Raw genomic sequence first — 22,105 nt, 5'->3', positions numbered from 1 at the left:
TTTCCTTTTGGTTTCTCTCTCTTTTTAAATGTATTGTTGCTATATGCAACGAGAAGAATTTTCTATGTCATCTGAGAGGAAGCCTGAGGGTCTGAAAGTGGGCTTCCTGCACTGCTGTTTTAAAGCAGATGAATAAATGGTCAGGGTACTTAAAAATCAGCCCTGGGATTAAGGAAGACTTGGGAGTGGCCTCCCTGATTGCTATTACTGCAATATGCCATCCACTTACATCAAACGCCACAACAGGAAGCAACCTAGGGAAAACCTCTGCTTTGCTTCAGAGTTGTTGAGGACCCTGTTCTTTACCTACTGCCTTTAAAAAAAAAAAAAGAGGTTCCGGGGAGAAACCTCTGTCAGCCTGAGGAATCATTATGCTTCTCTTAGGGGACGAGAACACTGAATCCTGTTTCCCCTTCTCTACTGATCTTAGGATACTCACAGTGAAACTGGTGACGCGCGTATTCAAGAGCACCGGGCCGCCTTTTTAGTGCTCCTGTGTCTTCAACGTGTTTCCTGTCCTTACTTTAAGAGCCAGAAATACACTTATTATTGCGCTGTTTTAATTTATGTCATTTATCTTAAAGTCCTTTTTGCATGAAGGCCTAGTATAACCTAATAAAAACAGCCTCACCTCATCTTCCCACTTGGACTGGGCAGCAGTTGTGTGTATCAGCACACTTGGGCTCCAGGTACGGTGCTGGCTGGTTCATGTCGGCTGCTGACGTTATAAACATATACACAGCCCCTTCCTCATTCCGCCTCCCACCCCTCCAGCAAAGGAGGCCAGACTCTGGCTTAAGCGGGCTACCGGGCTTACCCGCCAGGTCCCCAACCTACCTCACCGCCCGCCTTTTCCCTCCATCACGTTACCTCCACCCTTCACCCTGAGTGGCCTCCCCTGGTCCCCTCCCACTCACCTCCCCGGGCACGGCCTCTCTTCTCCCTCCATCACCTCCCTTCCCCACACCCCTCCCTCCAGTCCAGGCCTCCCATCTCCCTCCATACAAACGTCCCCCTCCCCCGCCACCTCGCGGCCTTCTCCAGCCGGCCCGGCCTCTCCCCGGCGGCGCGGCCTCTTCCGGCCGGCGGGAGGGCGGGGCCGAGCGCTCGGGCGGGCCGGCCGGTGGTGCGAGCGTCCCGGGCTCGCGCTCCGCCGCCGGCCGGCCGGCCATGCTCATCACGCTGTGCTACCTGTACCTGTGGGCGCGCTGGGGGCGCGGGCCGGCCGCGCTAGTGCGCACCACGGTGCACAAGCTGCGGGCCTCGCGCTGCTCCTTCACCTTCTGCCGCGCGGCCGCGCAGCCCCGGGGCGCCCGCGTGTGCCTGAGCCGCGGCGGCCGCGTCTTCTGCGTCGGCGAGAGCCAGGTGGGCGGGCGAGCGTGGGCGCCGGGGGGCGCGGAAGGCGGGGCCGAGCGGGACGGGGGGCGGGGGCGGGGCCGCGCGGGGGCGCAGCCTCGGGGTCTGCCCGGAGCCCCCGCGCTCCGCCCTGGGCTGTGCAGCCCGGGGGCACCCTCTGCGCCGCCGGGAGGTCGCGAGCGTGGGGTCTGGGGAGCGGCAGGCTCCGGGGCTCCACTGCATGCGATGCCCATGGGAGCCCGGATACTGGGACCAGAGACCGAAACTGTGACAGGCGATCTGGTCTCTTCTCCACGGGGTGCCGGCGCGAGCGTGTGGTCGCCTGGCTCTTGGCGGTGCAAAGTAGGCTTGTGCCTGTGTGCCTGTGCGGAGTCGATTAGCACCTGAGCAGTGCCTCTTTCCTGACATCCTCTTCCGCCTACCCTGTGGGCTGGAGTTTGGTTGAACCTGATTTCAGAGAAAGACAACAAATCCTCAGCTTTCTGTCAGGTGTTCCCGAGGTGACAAAAACTGCTCTGTCCCCCGCTCCTGTCAGCTGCGTCATTTACCAGTCGGGCACCTACTGATTATCTCTGAATTGTTTGGTTTCGGTTTGCACACAGTCTTGTCTTTTGGCCCAATACTTAGCCTGGTGGCTATAAGGCTGTAAGTTCAGCCGGCTCTGTCACCCACAGTGTGACCTGGGGCTGCCGTTTGATCTCTGCGAAACCTCAGCTCTCTTTCTGTGAATGGGAACAATAGTTCTTCCCACTCAGCTATCGGAAATGGGCTTCACGGTGCAGTTCTGTGCAAATTTCCATTGACTTCACCCACTTTGTCATTAACATTGAAAAGTGTTTTGCTTTTGATGGGTTTCTTGTCCTTTCCTCCTCCTTCTGGAAAGTTGGATCACTCGTAGCATTAAAATGAGATTTTCTTTGTGTGTAAAACCATACACCATGTGGGAATTAAAATCTTATCTCAGGTTTGAATATTTTGTTGAGGTTATTGTTGTAGTTGTTCAGTCAGGGACGAAAATGAGTCCAACACATGAGATGTATGCGTTAAAGCACAGTGGTAGAGGGTTGCAGCTCGCTCAGGCAAAACAGCAAAGCCCTCAGTCCACTATGGCGTATTTATTTAAGTTTTATCCAAAACAAAAAAGGTTCTTTCATAGGCTGTGTCATCCTTGAACATCTAAGCAATGCACCTCCTTACTTTCTTATGTTCCCAATTATACCGAGGACATGCGTGGATCAGTGCCCAGAGCAATCAGTACGGCTTGCAGTCCTGAAACATTCGCACGCACCCAGCTTGCTAGGTGAGCCGACTCTTGGGTCATGTCTTTTCCCATGTCCTCAGTTACCCTGCTACAGTTATGGCCTAGACATGGGATTATACTTTGCTGCTACAAATAAAAAAATACCCATTCTGGGACTTCCCTGGTGACGCAGTGGTTAAGAACTGCCTGACAATGCAGGGGACACAGGTTCGAGCCCCAGTCCGGGAAGATCCCACATGCTGAGGAGCAACTAAGCCCGTGCGCCACAACCACTGAAGCCTGCGCGCCTAGAGCCCGTGCTCCGCAACAAGAGAAGCCACTGCAATGAGAAGCCCGCGCACCGCGACGAAGTGTAGCCCCTGCTCGCCACAACTAGAAAAAGCCCGCAAAAGCCCGCGGGCAGCAACGAAGACCCAACGCAGCCAAAAATAAATAAATAAATAAATAAGTTTATTTATTTAAAAAATACCCATCCTTGTTGGTGTACTGTATAACACAGAATATGAGTAAGTTCTAAGAGAGTGCATATGTAATATCGCCTAGGTGTTCATTCATTACATACAATGGACTCCTGAGGGAAGGAGGGCTTAATTCTTGTAAGGAACCCTGACTGAGAAAGATAATAAAATGAGGAAAAATTGAGGGGTGGATTTTTCTATAGTAGTGGTTTCCAAACTGGATTCATTTACTTAAAAAATAACCTCTAGGGACTTTCCTGGTGGCGCAGTGGTTAAGAATCTGCCTGCTAATGCAGGGAACACGGGTTCAATCCCTGATCAGGGAAGATCCCACATGCCACGGAGCAACTAAGCCCATACGCCACAACTACTGAGCCTGCGCTTTAGAGCCCGCGAGCCACAACTACCGAAGTCCCCACGCCTAGAGCTCGTGCTCCACAACAGGAGAGGCCACCCTGATGAGAAGCCCGCACAGCTCAAGGAAGAGTAGCCCCCCGCTGGCTGCAACCAGAGAAAGCCCACTCACGCAACAAAGACGCAACGCAGCCAATCAATCAATCAATTTATTAAAAAAAAAAAACGCCTCTAAGAGGTTTAGATTAGAGTAGAAATAATGAACATCCAAAAAACAATGAGATACAAATGTCTTTAATTCTCTTGGGAGACAGTTTTACTTTTGCACATCTCCATGACTTTACTGGGCTTCGGTTAACTTTGATAACTGTAACTAATGCTCTTCAGCCCTTGCTGACTGCTCCAGCAGGGGTACGGACACCTGGGCCAAACCGGCTTTGGGTTTTCGGGGTTGCTGTCCTCCTTAGAGCTTTGCCCAGAAATCACTGTCTCACAGAGATGTCCCTGAGTTTCCAGACTAGATGTGACCAGCCAGCTCTGTATCCTCATAGACTTTAAATTGCACTTCGTATTTCCAGTTTTTTTTTTATTGTGACATTATTTTTTTTTTCATTTTTTAAATTGAAGTATAGTTGATTTACAATGTTGTGCTAATTTCTGCTGTACAGCAGAGTGGTTCAGTTATATATATATATATATATATATATATATATATATATATATATATATACACACACACATACATTCTTTTTTATATTCTTTTCCATTATGTCCGGTTTTTATCCTTTTCTCCCTAGGAACTGGGTCTGTTTAGCTAAGCAGCTTGACCTGTAATAGTTACTCAGTATTTCAACAAATGAAGTAGTGGTTGTTGAGTTTAAGCTCTGATGTTCGAGGCCTACCATCGGAAAGTTTGACTATTTGTGACTAGCTACTGTTACTTAAGATCGCAGATATCGTGGGGCTGGTGATTTGGTTCAGTACATACCTATTGTCGGTCTACCTGGGCTGAAGTAACTTTACAGAACTGAATCTTATGCCTTTGCTGTCTCCATACTTTATATACTTAAAATCATATGCATGAGTACTGAAAGTGTATGTTTATATAATTGAAGGTCCCCCAAGAACTGGTAAGTATCACCAAAGAGAGTTTATACAAACCAGAAATTTTAAGCTTTTTGTTTAATATACACATTTTCTATGAGTAAAGTGGACAGTCTGTTTTTTGTTTTTAACTATTATATTGATAATTATGTTTACCCATAGGAGGAGTTTTTTTCTCCCTCATTTTCATTCATTAATTGGTTCAACAGATATTTATTAAGCTTCTGCTTTGTGCCAGGTTGTTAGGCCTGGTGAAAATACTTTCTGATCTTCCCAGCAAGGGCAGATGTGAACTGACAAGCAACTATGGAGCTTGACCCAAATGCCTTTTTTGCGGGGGCAGGGTGATGATAAGGCCCCCCCCCCCCCACCGATGGGCAGCCTTAATTTCAGCTTTTTCTGCTAAGGATGTGCCTTGTTTTTAGTGTAGATTAATGTGCAGTGCTTTTAGAGAAATTTCAGGAGAAGAGCAGAGACTAATGGACACATCCAATCTGCTAACCAATCTTTATAAAAAAAAATTTTTTTTTAATTAATTTATTTTTGGTTGCATTGGGTCTTTGTTGCTGTGTGAGGGCTTTCTCTAGTTGTGGTGAGCGGGAGCTACTCTCAGTTGCTGTGCCCGGGCTTCTCATTGTGGTGGCTTCTCTTGTTGTGGAGCATGGGTTGTAGGTACGTGGGCTTCAGTAGTTGTGGCACGCGGGCTCAGTAGTTGTGGCTCGTGGGCTCTAAAATGCAGGCTCAGTAGTTGTGGCGCATGGGCGTAGTTGCCCCGCGGCATGTGGGATCTTCAGGACCAGGGCTCGAACCCGTGTCTCCTGCATTGGCAGGCGGATTCTTAACCACTGCGCCACCAGGGAAGCCCTATACAGATAGCATTTAAAAGTTTTTATTTATTTATTTATATTTTGGCCACGCTTTGTGGCACCAGGGAAGTCCCTGCTAACCAATCTTGATGCTGTAATGGTGGAGGAAAAGGAGGAACAGCTCTTCGGGCATCTGTCAGTAACAGGCTTCTGCTGACCATCATGCACTTCTGAGCCACCTCATCTTTTTCTTTCTTTTTGGCCATGCTGAGCAGCATGTGGGATCTTAGTTCCCCGACCAGGGATCAAACCCATGCCCCCTGCAGTGGAAGCACAGTCTTAACCACTGGACCGCCAGGGAAGTCCCTGAGCTGCCTCATCTTTAAATGTGCTTCCAAGTTGTAATTTGGAAGGTTCCTACATGCTCTCAGCAGTAAGGAATGGTGGGAATAAGTTTCAGAATTAACTGCTTGATAAGAAATATCTAGAGATGTTAAAACTGTCATAAGACATTGAGGGATGTTGCAGCTGTTTAGACAGTCACAGTTCAACAAAAAAAGGCAGGGTTAATGTGGTCTATAGGAGAGCATCCAGTGACCTTATTTATTTAGATGCCACCTGGAATTGCAGAGGCGGGGTTGTCCTGGATGTTGATATACATGGCAGTTGTGGTTTGAAGTCATATTGAATCCTTCCTTTTTGTGTTTCTTTCCATCTATCCAGTCCATTGATGACTTGAACAAATGGGCCCTGTTTCTGGTTTCTCCTTTTGTACTTGAAGCAGAACACATAGCATTTGTGACAGAGAGCATTTGGGTGCAAGGTGACACTTTACAGAGACCATCGTCCTCTTCGGAAACTGTGAGTACTGTGGTTTTCATCTGTGCACCGTAATCAAAACTAATTGGGTTTTTTTTTTTTTTTTTTTCTTTTTGCGGTATGCGGGCCTCTCACTGTTGTGGCCTCTCCCGTTGCGGAGCACAGGCTCCGGATGCGCAGGCCCAGCGGCCATGGCTCACGGGCCCAGCCGCTCCGCGGCATATGGGATCCTCCCAGACCGGGGCACGAACCCGTATCCCCTGCATCGGCAGGCGGACTCTCAACCACTGCGCCACCAGGGAGGCCCTAATTGGGTTTTTTAATGAGTGTTCTTTCCTGGCCTTTGTGACTGATTCCCTTTCTTTTCTGATATTTTGGTTTAAATAAAAATATATTAGTAGGGAACTCCCAGTGGTTAGGATTCGGCACTCTCACTCTCTCACTGCTGGGCCCAAGTTTACTCCCTGGTCAGGGAACTAAGATTCTGCAGGCTGTGTAGCATGGCCGGGAAGAAAGAAAGAAAGAAAAAAAAAAAATATATATATATATGTATATGTAAAATTACTTTCACCTGTTTCTTTTTATCTTTTTTTTTTCTTTTTCTTTTTTTTTTTTGCGGTACACGGGCCTCTCACTGCTGCGGCCTCTCCCATTGCGGAGCACAGGCTCCGGACTCGCAGGCTCAGCGGCCATGGCTCACAGGCCTAGCCGCTCCACGGGATGTGGGATCTTCCCGGACCGGGGCATGAACCCGTGTCCCCTGTATCAGCAGGCGGACTCTCAACCACCGTGCCACCAGGGGAGCCCTCTTTTTATCGTTTTAATGTGGCTGCTAGATTTAAACCTACCTGTGTTTTGGGACTTCCCTGGCAGTCCAGTGGTTAAGACCCTGTGCTTCCACTCTACACCGCAGGGGGCACGGGTTTGATCCCTGGTAGGTGAACTAAGATCCTGCATGCAAGGCGGTTCAGCCAAAAAAAAAGAAAAAAGCTACCTGTGTTTTAAGTTGTTTTGTGGCTTGAGGTCTGTTATTGCGCAGCGCTGCTCAAGTCTCTCCCCAGGTCATAGGGTCCCGCTCCACAGCTTATTGCTTCCAAAATCAGATGATTTATATTGCCACATACTTCCTGGAGATTTCACCCCAAGTATTCTGAAAGCACTTCAAACTCAGTAATGTGTCCCACACTGGTTGTTTATATTCCTCTGCTGGAAAAGAAGAAAATCTCTGGTGAACGTCGCAAACTGTGCTCCTTTCACCCCCTCCCTCATCCTTCCTGCTATTCGGTTACGAGTTCTACTAACTCCTCTCCCCTGGTGTCTCTGCTTTACTCCTTCACTTCCATCCCTCCTCATTCCATTCTCTTCTTCATTATCTTTTTGTTGAAACTGTGAAGATGTCATCCCATCTTGGGTGCCTTCAGTGCAGTTTCCTCTGGATGGCCAGTTATCTTTCTAGACACACATCCAGTGGGGTTGTACTCTGGCATAAGCTCTCGTGGATGCCTTCTGACCAAAGCCAGCACGTCTCAGGTTCATGGAAATCTGACCCTAACCCCCGCTTGTGTGCTGCTTCTGCTTGGGTGTCTGTGATGAGTCCTTTCTGCCTTCACTCACCCACCGTATGTTCCCCGCCTGCCGCGTGGATAGTCCAGGAGGGGTTTTGCTGATGACAGAAAGCCATAGTCACTGGACCTCCATCTCACAAACACTGTCTTTAAGACATTGTATTGGGGACTTCCCTGGTAGTCCATTGGTAAAGAATCTGCCTTACGGTGCAGGGGATGAGGGTTCCACCCCTGGTCAGGGAACTGAGATCCTGCATGCCGCAGGGAAACTGAGCCCGAGCCACAACTACTGAGCTCGCATGCCATAAGTACGGAGCTCGCCCGCCTCAGCTGGAGCCCAGGCACCACAGCTACAGAGTCCCCGCGCCCTGGAGCCTGTGCGACACAACTAGAAATAGAAAACCCGCTCGCCACAACTGGAGAAGCCTGTGCGCCTCAGTGAAGATCCTGAGTACCACAACTAAGACCCGATGCAGCCAAAAATAAATTAAATAAATATTAAAAAAAAAAGACATTGGATTTGGATGAACAAAAAGGAAGAGAGGAATAAGACTGGAAATAATTGACTACAACTCAAGGTGGATAGAAATGAGAGTTAGGAGACAGGTGAAGTAAAGGAGAGCAGGAAGCTCTCCTTTGTTTGGGGCTCGGGACGGGGCATAGGATTTGGCAGGTAGCCTGAGAGTAGCCTAGTATGCTACGACATTATGTTTTCTCCTGCAGGTTCCTACTGTTTTATTTAGCCTTATATATACTTATGATAATAATGATAAAATTTATTGAGCCCCTGCTTGGCATTTATATGTATTACCTGTAATGCTTACAATTCTACAAGATATTATTGTAATTTTTTTTTTTTCTTTTTTTGGCTGTGGTGTGTAGCATGTGGGATCTTAGTTCCCCAGCCAGGGATTGAACCCGTGCCCCCTTCAGTGGAATCGTGGAGTCTTAACCACTGGACTGCCAGGAAAGTCCATTATTGTCTTTTTTTTTTTTTTTTTTTTTTTGCGGTACGCGGGCCTCTCACTGTTGTGGCCTCTCCCATTGCGGAGCACAGGCTCCGGATGCGCAGGCTCAGCGGCCATGGCTCACGGGCCCAGCCGCTCCGTGGCACGTGGGATCCTCCTGGACTGGGGCACGAACCCGTGTCCCCTGCATCGGCAGGCGGACTCTCAACCACTGCGCCACCAGGGAAGCCCCATTATTGTCATTTTTAAAGATAAGAAAACTGAAGTTATCAGATTAAAGGTTGAAGTTTTCTTTTTTTAAAAAAAATTTATTTATTTTTGGTTGAGTTGGGTCTTTGTTGCTGTGTGTGGGCTTTCTCTAGTTGTGGCGAGCGGGGGCTACTCTTCGTTGCCGTGAGTGGGTTTCTCATTGTGGTGGCTTCTCTTGTGGAGCATGGGCCCTAGGTGCACGGGCTCAGTAGTTGTGGTGCAGGGGCTTAGTTGCTCCGTGGCATGTGGGATCTTTCTGGACCAGGGCTCGAACCCGTGTCCCCTGCATTGGCAGGCGGATTCTCAACCACTGTGCCACCAGGGAAGCCCTTGAGGTTTTCTTATATATTCTAATGCTATATATATTTAGTAAGATTTCAATTTAAAATGAGGGCCAGAACTTCTAAAATATTGCAATTACATAAAATATCAAATATGCACAGATTCCTTTTTAACACAAAAATATGACTGCTGTGCTCTTAATTTCCTAAATTGTTGTTACTTAGTGTATATCTTTATACACATAGCATTTAAAAAGTTTTATTTATTTATTTATTTATTTGGCCACACTTTGTGGCATGTGGGATCTTAGTTCCCCAACCCGGGATCGAATCCTTCAGTGGAAGCACGGAGTCTTAACCACCAGACTGCCAGGGAAGCCCACACATAGCATCTTAAGCAGCCCAGTTACTGTATTATGTAACGTACAGGCTAAGCTGTTGTAACAAATGGTACCCAGACCACAGTGGTTCAGAGAAGAAGTTTACTCGTCTCTGAAGGCGTGGTCTTGCTCTGGAAGGGCATCCAGGGACCCAGCTCCCTTCTGTCTTGTTGCTCCGTTATCTCCCCTCTGCCATCCTTCTTCTCTCTCTTGGTAGAGGCTGGCTCCTGCTACCCCCCCGCCCCCCCCCACTGCCAACCTCATCCACATCCCAGCCCTCAGAATGGGGGATGAAAAGGACGGTAGGGACCAACCGGGTTCCTCTTTAAAACTGTGATCTAGAACTTTCACTTGTCACTTCTGCTCCCATCACTTAGCTGCAGGGGAGGCTGAGAAATGCAGTCCATAGCTGGACAGCCATGGATTTGGTAGAAACGTGGAGTTCTGTTATTACAAGGGAGAAAAAAAGGCTAGATATTGGCAGATAATTAGCATTTCTGTCACAGTTATTTAATTTACCTTCTAAGGGTAATTTAATTAAGATCTTGCTTAATGGCGGTTACTTAATTCTTAGTTTTCTGGGGGTAAAAGGATGCCTACCCACCAAGGGTACTATCCAGTTAACTCATCTTATTTGTGATCAGAAGGTTTGCTGGGTCTTGCAGCCAGGAGCTGGAGATGTCTAGAGCCATATGTTGGACCACTCTGGCTATTACACAGAGCTCCATTTTGTAAACTGGGCTTCAGATATTTTTTTTAAAATAAATTTATTTTTATTTATTTATTTTTGGCTGCGTTGGGTCTTCGTTGCTGCGCGAGGGCTTTCTCTACTTGTGGTGAGCGGGGCCTACTCTTCATTGCAGTGCGCGGGCTTCTCATTGCGGTGGCTTCTCCTGTTGCGGAGCACGGGCTCTAGGTCCGCGGGCTTCAGTAATTGTGGCACGTGGGCTCAGTAGTTGTGACTCATGAGCTCTAGAGCACAGGCTCAGTAGTTGTGGCACACGGGCTTAGTTGCTCCGCGGCATGTGGGATCTTCCCGGACCAGGGCTCGAACCCGTGTCCCCTGCATTGGCAGGCAGATTCTTAACCACTGCGCCACCAGGGAAGTCCCTGGGCTTCAGATCTTAAAAAGGAGTTGATTTCACAGGTCTCTGTCTTCTCAGTCTGCTGTTACCATTCAGGTCGATTGTTTGATGGGATTTTGCAGCTTGGGGGCTCTTAGGACTCTATGTATTTTTCACCTAACTCTAAAGTCATTTGAATTTGACAGGATCCTAAGATATTTAACAGAAAATACATTATGGAGAAAAGACTTTTGAACTTGTTGAGACCTGACATTCTTTCCCATTTTTAGGATTGTGCAATACCATGCTTACAGATGCGATATCGTTCTTACAGATGTCAGAAAATGACATCTTTTGAAACTTTGGATATCTCAGATGGCTTGCATCTGTGGTTTTTCTACAGACCCCAACAGCAAATAAATGAATCGCAGGAATTAAAAAATGTAGCATTCACCTATTCATATTTTCACTGAGTCATTCTTTCACTAACAGATATTTATTGCACAGTAGACTGTGTTCTAATTATTTTGTTAGGTGCCATAGTGGATACCAACGGGTCGTGGCAGATTCAGCTCAATTTTCAGTGTCTTCTGTGCTTATGTTAGCAGTCCTGTTCCGTAAGAATCTCTGACCCAAAGAACTTCCACAGGTCTCTTATTGCAGCAAATTCACTCATGTTCCTATTATTCTATCAAGGCCTTCATTCATTCCTCCATCCAAGGTTTACTGAGTCCCTATTATGTGCCAGATTGTGTGCTAGGGCTGGAGGTATGTCATATGGAGATGAAAGATGCCTTTAGAGACGACAGTCACGGTCATCTTAAGGAGCTCACAGTGTCAGGGAGAAGACAGCTACGGAAAGGAACAATTAAAGTTCATTGTGAAAATTGCTCTGGGAAGCAAGTATGGGGGTGATGGTAAATCTCTCCAGATGCGGTGGCGTCAGGAAGGATGTTCTAGGGGCAGGAAGTAATACCTGAGGTTTTTTTTTTTTTTTTTTTTTTTTTTTTGCGGTTCGCGGGCCTCTTACTGCTGTGGCCTCTCCCGTTGCGGAGCGCAGGCTCAGCGGCCATGGCTCACGGGCCCAGCTGCTCCGTGGCATGTGGGATCTTCCCGGACCGGGGCACGAACCCGTGTCCCCTGCATCGGCAGGCGGACTCTCAACCACCGCGCCACCAGAGAAGCCCCCATACGTTCCTTTTGTCTCCCCTATCTTTAGCATGTCTTAAAAGTTACTGACTTAATATATCTATGATCTTCGTGCTGTTTGTTGTTCTTGTTTATTATGTAGCAAAACTGAATGTTCTTTAATAGTATGGCAAAGACACAGGATACACGGATTGTAAAAGTTTTCTTTGCACTAATTAGGAATTTGGACTTTATCCTATGGACAGTAGGCTAAAGCTTTTTTCTTTTCTTTTTTAAAAAAATTATTATTCTTTTTTGGTTTTCTTTTTCCTTAAAAAAATTTTTTTTTTTTTAGCAGAATTAGCAGATTTGTACGTTAGAAAGATCACAGTTCAGGCAGATTGGAGACTGGATCGGAGGGAGGCAAACCTGGAACAGATTGTACTCCATGTGGGAACAGAGACGAGCCTCGCAGAGTATTGGTAATGGGAAGGGGAGACAGGGACAGATGTAGGAGCTTTTTATGAGATGATGAGGGATTGTGGGGCGGATGGTGGGTCATTCCTGGAGACAGGGAATATGGCAGGAGGGGCTGGTGGAGGGACCCCTGTAAAGAATGCAGTTTTGCACATTGTTTTAGTCAGCTTTGCTGAAATAACAGATGACCTCAGAATTTCAGTGGCTTCTAACAGCAAATCTTTGTTTTTGCTCATGTCACACATAGGCTGAGCAGGTTTGCTGCTGCTGTTTTTTTTTTTTGTTTTGTTTGTTTTTGCGGTACGCGGGCCTCTCACTGTTGTGGCCTCTCCCGTTGCGGAGCACAGGCTCCGGACGTGCAGGCTCAGCGGCCATGGCTCACGGGCCCAGCTGCTCTGCAGCATGTGGGATCCACCTGGACCGGGGCACGAACCCGTGTCCCCCGCATGGCCGGGCGGACTCTCAACCACTGCGCCACCAGGGAAGCCCGCTGCTGCTGTTTCAAGCTGCGATTTCTCTAGGCTGTGCTCCACACATCTTTCCCCTGCAGGGACCAGACCAAAAGAGCACGTCCATCTCACACAGAGTGCAGGAGTGAGAGAGCTGGCTGAAACTCAGTGTAGTAGGTTTAAGATGGCTGCAAATTCCTTTCTCTTGTTGAGAGGTGGAGTCTTATACCCCTCTCTTGAATCTAGGCTGACCTTAGTGATTTGTTTATCTAATAGGATGTGGTAGAAGAGACATTCTGGGGCCTCCAAGGCTAGATCATAAGAAACCTTGCAGCTTCCACCTGGGTTCTTGGAACCCAGCTCCCATGCTGTGAGGAAGCTCAAGCTGCCCTGTGGCAACGTTCCCATGAAGAAGAACTGAGGCCCTCAGTGGACAGTCCTAGTTGAGTTCCCAGCTGGCAGGCGGCTCCAGCTTGCCAGCTGTATGAGGAAGCCACCTTGGAAGTGGATCGTCCAGGCCCAGTTGAACCATCCTAGCTGATGCCATGTGGCGCAGAGTTGACACTGTAGACACTGGGTTTCAGCTGGTTATGGAGCATCTAAAGAACACACATGGTAGGGACTTCCCTGGCAGTCCAATGGTTAAGACTCTGTGCTTCCATTGCAGGGGCCATGGGTTCCATCCCTGGTCTGGGAATTAAGACCCTGTGAGCTGCGTGGCCAAAAAGAAAAAAGTTAAAAAAAAAAAAAGAAGAACACACATAATAGAAAAAGGTTATGACAACAAGGGTATTTCTATTCTTTTCTGATTAGCTCTCCTTTATTCAGAAAATTAGAACACCTAGACCACCCTTTTTCTTGAGTTTCTGGTCAGTTACGGTTTTGCAGGACCACCTTAAGTCTCACCTGGGTCACTTTATTATTTCAGCTCTTGCTTGCTGTGGACTTGTTATATCCCTTACACTGTCACTTGATTTTCCAACACCCTTCTCTTAAGAGCACCATGGGGCATAGTATCTTTTTAAATAATAGAGTGAAAATGAATTTTGTAGTACTCCTGTATCCTTTCTGTTTTCAAACCCAAAAGGCATTGAGCATAACTGAAAGTAAGAAATAACCTCTTCCCCTTACTCCCCTGGTTTCAGATTCTTCACATCTCTGTGCGTCTAGCCCTCCTGCATTCAGTTCATTACTAGATGTTTAAAAACCTAGCATGTAATTACACTGATTTGTAAGAGGAGAAACAAGAGCCAGAAAATTAGCAGTGTCGATGCTGTGACATTGATCTTATTCAGGGTGTAACTGGTTGTAACTTGTATTTATCTGGGTTCTCTTCAGAAACAGAATAGGGTGTGTGTGTGTGTGTGCGTGTGCGTGTGCGTGCGCGCACGTGTGTGCATTATACATACATCCATATACATATATGTGTACATATATAGGGAGAGAGAGGGAGGAAGTGGCGGGGGAGAGAAACAGAAAGAAAGAGATTGTTTTAAGTAATTGGCTCACATGATTGTGGTGTCAAATCTGCAGGGCAGGCCGGAGGCTGGAAACTCAGGGGAGATAGATGTTGCAGCTTGAGTCTGAAGGCAGTCTAGAGGCAGAATTCCCTCTTCCCCTGGGAACCTCAGTCTTTTTCTTGTAAAGCCTTCAACTGATTAGACGAGGCTCATCCACATTACAGAGGATAATCTACTCAAAGCGGACTCATTTTAAATGTGAACCACATCTAAAAAATATCTTCACAGTCACCTCTGGACTGATGTTTGGCCAAATAGCCAGGTACTGTGGCCTAGCTGAGTTGGCACATAGATTAACCATCACCTAACTGGCTGATGAGATTCCCGTTGCCCGATTAGCTGCAGAACTTCAGCTCCGCACCTGCTGCAGGCAGCCTTGGGAAGGGCAAGTTGTTGTAGCGAGTTTAACCCCATTCTGTTGGTCCCTGGATCCCCTTCCTGGTGCACGTGTGTGTTGCGTTGAGTGGAGTGGACACATCAGTGTAGTCACTGCAGCCTCAAGTCCCAGGCTCGGGTTATGGAAGGGCTTTCTGCAGGCTGCACAGGAGAGGAGGACATCCCCTTGTTTAGGGCTGACCAGGGCTCCTTTGCCTTTGATCTTGGGGAGTAAGCCTTTTGCTTGACTTCCCCTTTCTTCCTTTGTCCCTTTGTCTCCAGCTGGAAGTGCATATGGGAAGTGGCCTGTTTGCTTTTAGCCACCGGGCGGATGACAGACACCCTGGATGAGTCCCGGTGACACTGCGGCTTTGCTTTGATCGGGGCCGCAGCGCTGCTTGGAGGAGTTTGCATGGTCTGTGGCTCACGGGCCACGTTCCTAGAAAAAGGAAATGCACTGAGGTGAGGAAACAGCCGGCCTAGTTGCGAAACTTGATCAGGGACGTGTGTATATATTGTTCTCTGGCTGCTTCCTGTCCTTCCCCCCTTGCTTTATCTCCTGCGTCTCTCCTGGGTGTGAGGATTTCATTGTTGGCTCCTTTTACAGGAAGTGCTTACTTTGAGGCACAGCTCCACGCCAGTGCCCGCTGCAGCAGGGTGCTACATCAACGTCTGAACAACTAAATTCTGGGCTGTATCTCCACCGGCCAAGTATTTGTCCTTATTCTCTGCCAGTCATAGCACTGAGAACAAAGATGCTTTTAGCCTCCTGCAGGAGGTTGCATTGCTCCTTTTCATGTCTCCCATTCACCCTCATCTGAAAAGTCAGCTCTTGCCAAGGCGATACTTTATCTTCTCATCCTCCTGAGCTGACATCCTTCCTGCATTCTCAAAGCTGGGAATCAACTAAATATTTGTCTGAATTGTAGACTTCAACTCTTCACCCTGGATCAAAGGTGTCCTATTTGAAATGCAGAGTCCTACGGAAGCGTTGGTCAGGCTGGCCCCTCCAGGTGAATCCTGCTCACTCTGGCTGGATGTCTGGGAGCAGGTGGGAGAAGTAGGTGGTAAAAAGGAGGGAAAGCTACATGTAGAGCTAAAAACTCTGAGGTTTCTCTTTCTCCCAATAGGCTAGACTGATTAGTGCGTTTCGACCTTTTGACCATAAGGGCTTGCATTTATTATTTTTCCCTCGAAGACACTGTTTCTCAACTTTAAAAATTATTGTTTGCCTAAGGAGAAAAGTTAAATTCAGTTTGAATTCTCTTTAAGGAGAGAAATGAAATACTAAGGCATAATGATTCTGTGGGGTAGTATTGAACCTTGGAGGACTCCAGACTCTTTTCTTTTTCTTTTTAAAATTGAGATACAATTCACATACCATGAATTTCATCCTTTTAAAGTGTATAATTACAATTCAGTAGTTGTGCAGTCATCACCACCATCTAATTCTGGAACATTTTTATCACTCCCCCCAAAAAATGTGTACCTATTTGCAGTCACTCTCCAGTGGTCCTGTCCCTGGGAGCCACTACTCTACTTTCCAACTCTATAGATTTGTCTGATTTGAATATTTCATATAAATAGAACCATATAACATGTGACCTTTAGTTATTGGCTTCCTAGACTTAGCATAATGTATTCAAGATTCATCTACATTGTAACATGTATCAGTACTTCATTCCCTTTCATGGCTGAATAATATCCCATTGTATGGATATATACATTTTACTTATCCATTTATCTGTTGATGGACATGTGGGGTATTTCTACTCTTTGGCTATTATGAATAATGCTGCTATGAACACTTGTGTACATGCTTTGTGTGTAGATGTATATTTTTAATTCTCTTAGGTATATACCTAGGAGTGGAATTTCTGGGTCATTTGGAAACTCTGTTTAACTTTTTGAGGAACTGATGAACTCTTCCAAGGAGGGTGCACCCTTTTACATTTCTACCAGCAGTGTATTAGGGTTCTGATTTCTCAACATCCTCAATATTTGTTATTGTCCATCTTTTTTTTTTTTTTTTTGGCCACGCTTCATGGCATGTGAGATATTAGTTCCCTGACAGGGACTGAACCCAATTGGCAGTGAAAGCGTGGAGTCCTAACCACTGGACCACCAGGGAATTCCCTATTGTCCATCTTTTTGATTTTAACCATCCTAGTAGAGGATGAAGTATCTCATTGTAGTGTTTTTTTTTTTTAATTTATTTTTGGCTGTATCAGGTCTTTGTTTCTGCACGCAGGCTTTCTCTAGTTGCGAGGAGCAGGGGCTACTCTTCGTTGCAGTACGCGGGCTTCTCATTGTGGTGGCTTCTCTTGTGGAGCTCGGGCTCTAGGCACGCGGGCTTCAGTAGTTGTGGCACACGGGCTCAGCAGTTGTGGCTCGCAGGCTCTAGAGCGCAGGCTCAGTAGTTGTGGCACACGGGCTTAATTGCTCTACAGCATGTGGGATCTTCCCAGACCAGGCCTCGAACCCGTGTCCCCTGCATTGGCAGGCAGATTCTTAACCATTGCGGCACCAGGGGAGTCCATCTCATTGTAGTTTTGATTTGCATTTCTCTAATGACGAATGGTGTTGAGCATCTTTTCAAGTGCTATTGCCACTTGTATATTTTCTTTGGGGAAATGTCTAGTCAGATCCTTTGCCCATTTTTAAATTGGGTATTTGTCTTTTTATTGTTGAGTTGTGGGAATTCTTTATATATTGTGGATACAAATCTCTTATCAGATACATGATTTGCAAATATTTTCTCACATTTTGTGGGTTGTCTTTTCACTTTCTTGAAGGTGCTCTTTGAAGCACAAAATTTTTTAAAATAAATTTATTTATTTAATTTATTTATTTTTGGCTGTGTTGGGTCTTTGTTGCTGTGCGCGGGTTTTGTCTAGTTGTGGCGAGCGGGGGCTACTCTTTGTAGCGGTGCACAGTCTTCTCATTGTGGTGGCTTCTCTTATTGCGGAGCACGGGCTCTAGGCACATGGGCTTCAGTAGTTGTGGCACACGGGCTTAGTTGCTCTGTGGCATGTGGGATCTTCCCGGACCAGGGCTCTAACCCGTGTCCCCTGCATTGGCAGAAGGATTCTTAACCACTGCGCCACCAGGGAAGTCCCACTCAAAAATTTTGATGAAGTCCACTTTATTTTTTTCTTTTGTTGATTGTACTTTTGGTGTCTTATCTGAGAAACAAGTGCCTGATCCAAGGTCATGATGATTTACATCCATGTTTTCTTCGAAGAGTTTTGTAGTTTTAGCTCTTATATTGAGGATTTGATCCATTTTCAGTTAATTTTGTACCTGGTAATACATGGTATGAGATGGGGTACATCTTCATTCTTTTGCATGTGGATATCTGGTTGTACCAGCATAGTTGTTGAAAAGATGATTCTTTCCCTTTGAGTTGTCTTGGGAACCTTGTCCAAAATCAATCGTCTACAAATGTATATGTTTATTTCTATACTCTCAGTTCTATTCCATTGATCTATATGTTTATCTTGATGCCAGTTGTACCCTGACTTTTATTTATTTATTTATTTATTTATGGGCCCTGACTTTTATTTTTTTATTTTTTTTATTTTTTAAATTCTGTCTCAATTATCCTTTATTTGTAGTTTTACCTTGAATTACTCTGGTAACCTATTGAGGTTTTTTTTTTTTTTTCTCCAGTTCGTGCTGTCTCGGCGCACGTACGTGTCACCAGCTCTTTTTTTTTTTTTTTTTTTTTTAAATATATGGCTGTGTTGGGTCTTCGTTTCTGTGCGAGGGCTTTCTCTAGTTGTGGCAAGTGGGGGCCACTCCTCATCGCGGTGCGCGGGCCTCTCACTGTCGCGGCCTCTCTTGTTGCGGAGCACAGGCTCCAGACGCGCAGGCTCAGTAATTGTGGCTCACGGGGCCACCTTCCGTGGCATGTGGGATCTTCCCAGACCAGGGCTCGAACCCGTGTGTCCGGCATTGGCAGGCGGACGCTCAACCACTGCGCCACCAGGGAAGCCCCGGCCCTGACTTTTAAATCCCAGGTTTCCTGGATAAGAAAGTAACCTCAGGGCCAAAGTTCCTTGGCTTGTGGGAATTCCCCTTACCTCTGTAGGTTCAGGATTTACCCTGACATTTGGCCTGGAAGTTCTTCATTATCTAGTCAATTTTCCAGTGCTTTAAAAATGATGTTTTCTTTATTTCTCCAGCATTTAATTATTTATTTGTTTATTGCTGAGTCGGGTCTTAGTTGTGGCACTTGGGCTCCGTAGTTGTGGCACGGACTCAGTAGTTGCAGCACGAGGGCTTAGTTGCCCCATGACATGTGAGATCTTAGTTCCCTGGCCAGGGATTGAATCTGCGTCCCCTGCATTGGAAGGTGGATTCTTAACCACTGGACCACCAAGGAAGTCCATATCCAGCATTTTAAAATTGTTTTCAGCAAGAGTTAGTTCTAAAAGCCTAACCTAACAATTTAAAAAATGGAATTCAAAAGTATGTATCTCTAGGGCTTCCCTGGTAGCTCAGTGGTTGAGAGTCCGCCTGCCGATGCAGGGGACACAGGTTCGTGCCCCGGTCCGGGAAGATCCCACATGCTGTGGAGCGGCTGGGCCCGTGAGCCATGGCCGCTGAGCCTGCACGTCCGGAGCCTGTGCTCCACAACGGGAGAGGCCACAACAGTGAGAGGCCCGCATACCGCAAAAAAAAAAAAAAGTATATATCTCTGATCATGCAATTTGGGGCAGGACATCCCTGAGAAGATTTTGGGAAGTAGGGAAATTATTCATGGCATCTTGCAAAAGGACCACTATATTCAATATTGCTTTTAAAGCCAGATTCTAATAATAGCAGCTTCCATTAACTGAACCCTTTTTCTGTCCCAAGCTTTCTACTGGGGGCATTACATAAACTCTTTAATTTCATTACATAAACTCTTTAATTTCATTAACATAACAAACCTATACAATGATGGGTACTATCATTATTCCTGTTTTATGAAATGAAGAAGCTGAGACTTGAGAGGTTCTGAGACGATTAGCAGAGTTTGACCCAGACCCAGATCTAGGGCTCCAGAACCAGGCTCCCAACCCCAAGGGGCTCCCCTTCTTGTCCCAGTCTCAGATTTTTTTCATAAACACTGGAAGGCTTAAAGCAGGGGCCCCCAACCCCTGGGCCACGGACTGGTACTGGTCCATTGCCTGTTAGGAACCAGGCCACACAACAGGAGGTGAGCGAGCGGTGGATGGGCGAGTGAAGCTTCATCTGTATTTATAGCCATTTATATCCGCTCCCCGCCGCTCGCATTACTGCCTGAGCTCCGCCTCCTGTCAGCATTATGTGAGTTGTATAATTATCTCCTTATATATTACAGTGTAATAATAATAGAAATAAAGTGCACAATAAATGTAATGTGCTTCAGTCATCCCAAAACCATCCCCCCTACCCCGGTTCGTGGAAAAATTGTCTTCCACGAAACTGGTCCCTGGTGCCAAAAAGTTTGGGGACCGCTGGCTTAAAAGGACTGAGCTTTGTCTACTCTCATTTTCCCTGTCCCCCTTGTGGTGGAAATGTGAACTGCGACAGGCCGGAGCTCTCTGGAGAAGGTTGCTCTCACATTTCAGGAATCAATGGGAAGCATGTTTAAACTTCTGATTCCTGGGCTGCAACTCCAGAGAGTCTGAAGCACCAGACAGAGAGTAGTGCCCAGAAACATGAAGTTTTCATCTGCTCCCGGGGAGTTCTGTTGTAGTGGGTCTTGGACCCCACTTTGAGAAAAGCTGATCTAAGGGTGAATGAATAGCCATGAATCATTGGATACTGCGGGCTTGTTCTCTCCTATTTCCTGTTAGTGAAGGGCAAGTTTACGTCTTTCCAGTATGTAGGGAATGGCCCTTTCCCCTTTTAGTCCCTTGAAAAGCAGTTAAGACTTCAATTACTTTTAAATGAGAGAGTACATCTGGTGCTTTGTAAGCCCTGTTATGTAGAAATGAGAATGTTTGAACCAGGACATCTTTGGTGTTAAAATGTACTATCCAGGGGCTTCCCTGGTGGCGCAGTGGATGAGAGTCCACCTGCCGATGCAGGGGACACGGGTTCGTGCCCCGGTCCGGGAAGATCCCACATGCCGCGGAGCGGCTGGGCCCGTGAGCCACGGCCGCTGAGCCTGCGCGTCCGGAGCCTGTGCTCCGCAACGGGAGAGGCCACAACGGTGAGAGGCCCGCGTACGGCAAAAAAAAAAAAAAAAAAAAAAAAAAAAAGTACTATCCAGTAATTCATTGTTTGACTGTAATATAGTGGTGGGAGCTGAAGGGAAAAGTAAAGTATCTGGTTATTTTAGAGAAGAAAAATCTCATCCTGTCTTTCTTCCTCCTCCCTCACCCACTTCTTCTCAGGTTGTGAAGTGGTCGGATTGTTGCTTGCCGTTAGCTTGCAGACCTGGGGATCCTTATCAGTTAATCGCCAAAGCAAGTGTGGATGACTTCAGCAAGCTGGGAGTGGCATTTCTTGAGGATAGACTCCAGGTGGCTAATGGACTGATACCCCAGAAGATCGTTTGTAAGTCATCTTGGGAGGTGTTTTCATCATAGCAGGATGCCATTAGTTATGAGCTTAAGGACTGTTGTTTGGTATGACTTAAGGGCAATGCTTATTTGCAGCTTAATTCAGCCAGCAGTTTGGATAGAACCATAGTCATATAACATTCATACATGTGTCAGTTTTTTTTGTGGTGCTTATCCCTGACTATATCATTAGTGCTTTTCAAATTCTTAAAGAAGGATTTCCCATAATTGTGTTGTTCATGAAATGGCCTGCAAAGTTAGAACCCATATAATATTTATTTCACACACTCTCATACAGTATAACTGGTTTCTAGACCATAGTTCAACTGAATGGAAGGCATAGCCAGTGTTACTAGGAAGTTCTAAATCTAACAGTTTTTTTTTTACTGAAAACATATATACTACATCATTTTGGGACACATCTTTTTTCAGGAAACACGCAAAATGTTCTTCCTTAATTAGGCTTAAAAGTAGGCTTTCCATGTCCATGTAAGTCTTTTTTATGTATATGTATACACATATATAATTTTTAATTAATTAATTAATCAATTAATTTCACTCCCAGTGGCATTGGGTCTTCGTTGCTGCACACAGGCTTTCTCCAGTTGCGGAGAGCGGGGGCCACTCCCCACTGCGGTGCGCGGGCCCCTCACTGTGGTGGTCCCCCCACCATTGTGGAGCACGGGGTTCAGGCGCGTGGGCCCCAGCGGTTGTGGCACGCAGGCTCAGTAGTTGTGGCTCGCGGGCTTAGTTGCTCCGTGGCATGTGGGATCCTCCCGGACCAGGGCTCGAAGCCGTGTCCCCTGCACTGACAGGCGGACTCCCAACCACTGAACCCCCAGGGAAGCCGATGTACACATATACTTTTAAATTTTTATTTTATTGAAGTATAATTGACTTACAAGAAAGTCTTCATTTGTATCTTGAGCCAATGAGTGTCACCAGCTCTGGA

At 46.6% G+C, this 22,105-nt stretch overlaps 1 protein-coding gene across 2 annotated transcripts in view; it reads left to right on the top strand.

Moving 5' to 3' along the window:
- The first annotated feature begins 1,108 nt into the window (after positions 1-1,108).
- Positions 1,109-22,105, top strand: part of HLCS (holocarboxylase synthetase) — a 186,674-nt gene continuing 165,677 nt past the window's right edge. Inside the window, exons 1-3 of one of the 2 annotated variants that reach the window (XM_082625221.1) lie at positions 1,109-1,365; positions 6,063-6,200; positions 20,986-21,148. In XM_082625221.1, coding sequence (XP_082481347.1) covers positions 1,171-1,365; positions 6,063-6,200; positions 20,986-21,148 — 496 coding nt within the window. In that variant the 5' untranslated portion in view covers positions 1,109-1,170. The remainder of the gene's footprint in view (positions 1,366-6,062; positions 6,201-20,985; positions 21,149-22,105) is intronic. The other variant, XM_082625222.1, reaches the window with a different exon arrangement.

This window comes from Mesoplodon mirus, assembly GCF_964341445.2.
Source record: "Mesoplodon mirus genome assembly, chromosome: 6".
In the NCBI taxonomy this organism is placed as follows: domain Eukaryota; kingdom Metazoa; phylum Chordata; class Mammalia; order Artiodactyla; family Ziphiidae; genus Mesoplodon; species Mesoplodon mirus.
The sequence above is the reverse complement of the archived record's forward strand: the minus strand, read 5'-3'. Positions and strand labels throughout refer to the sequence as shown.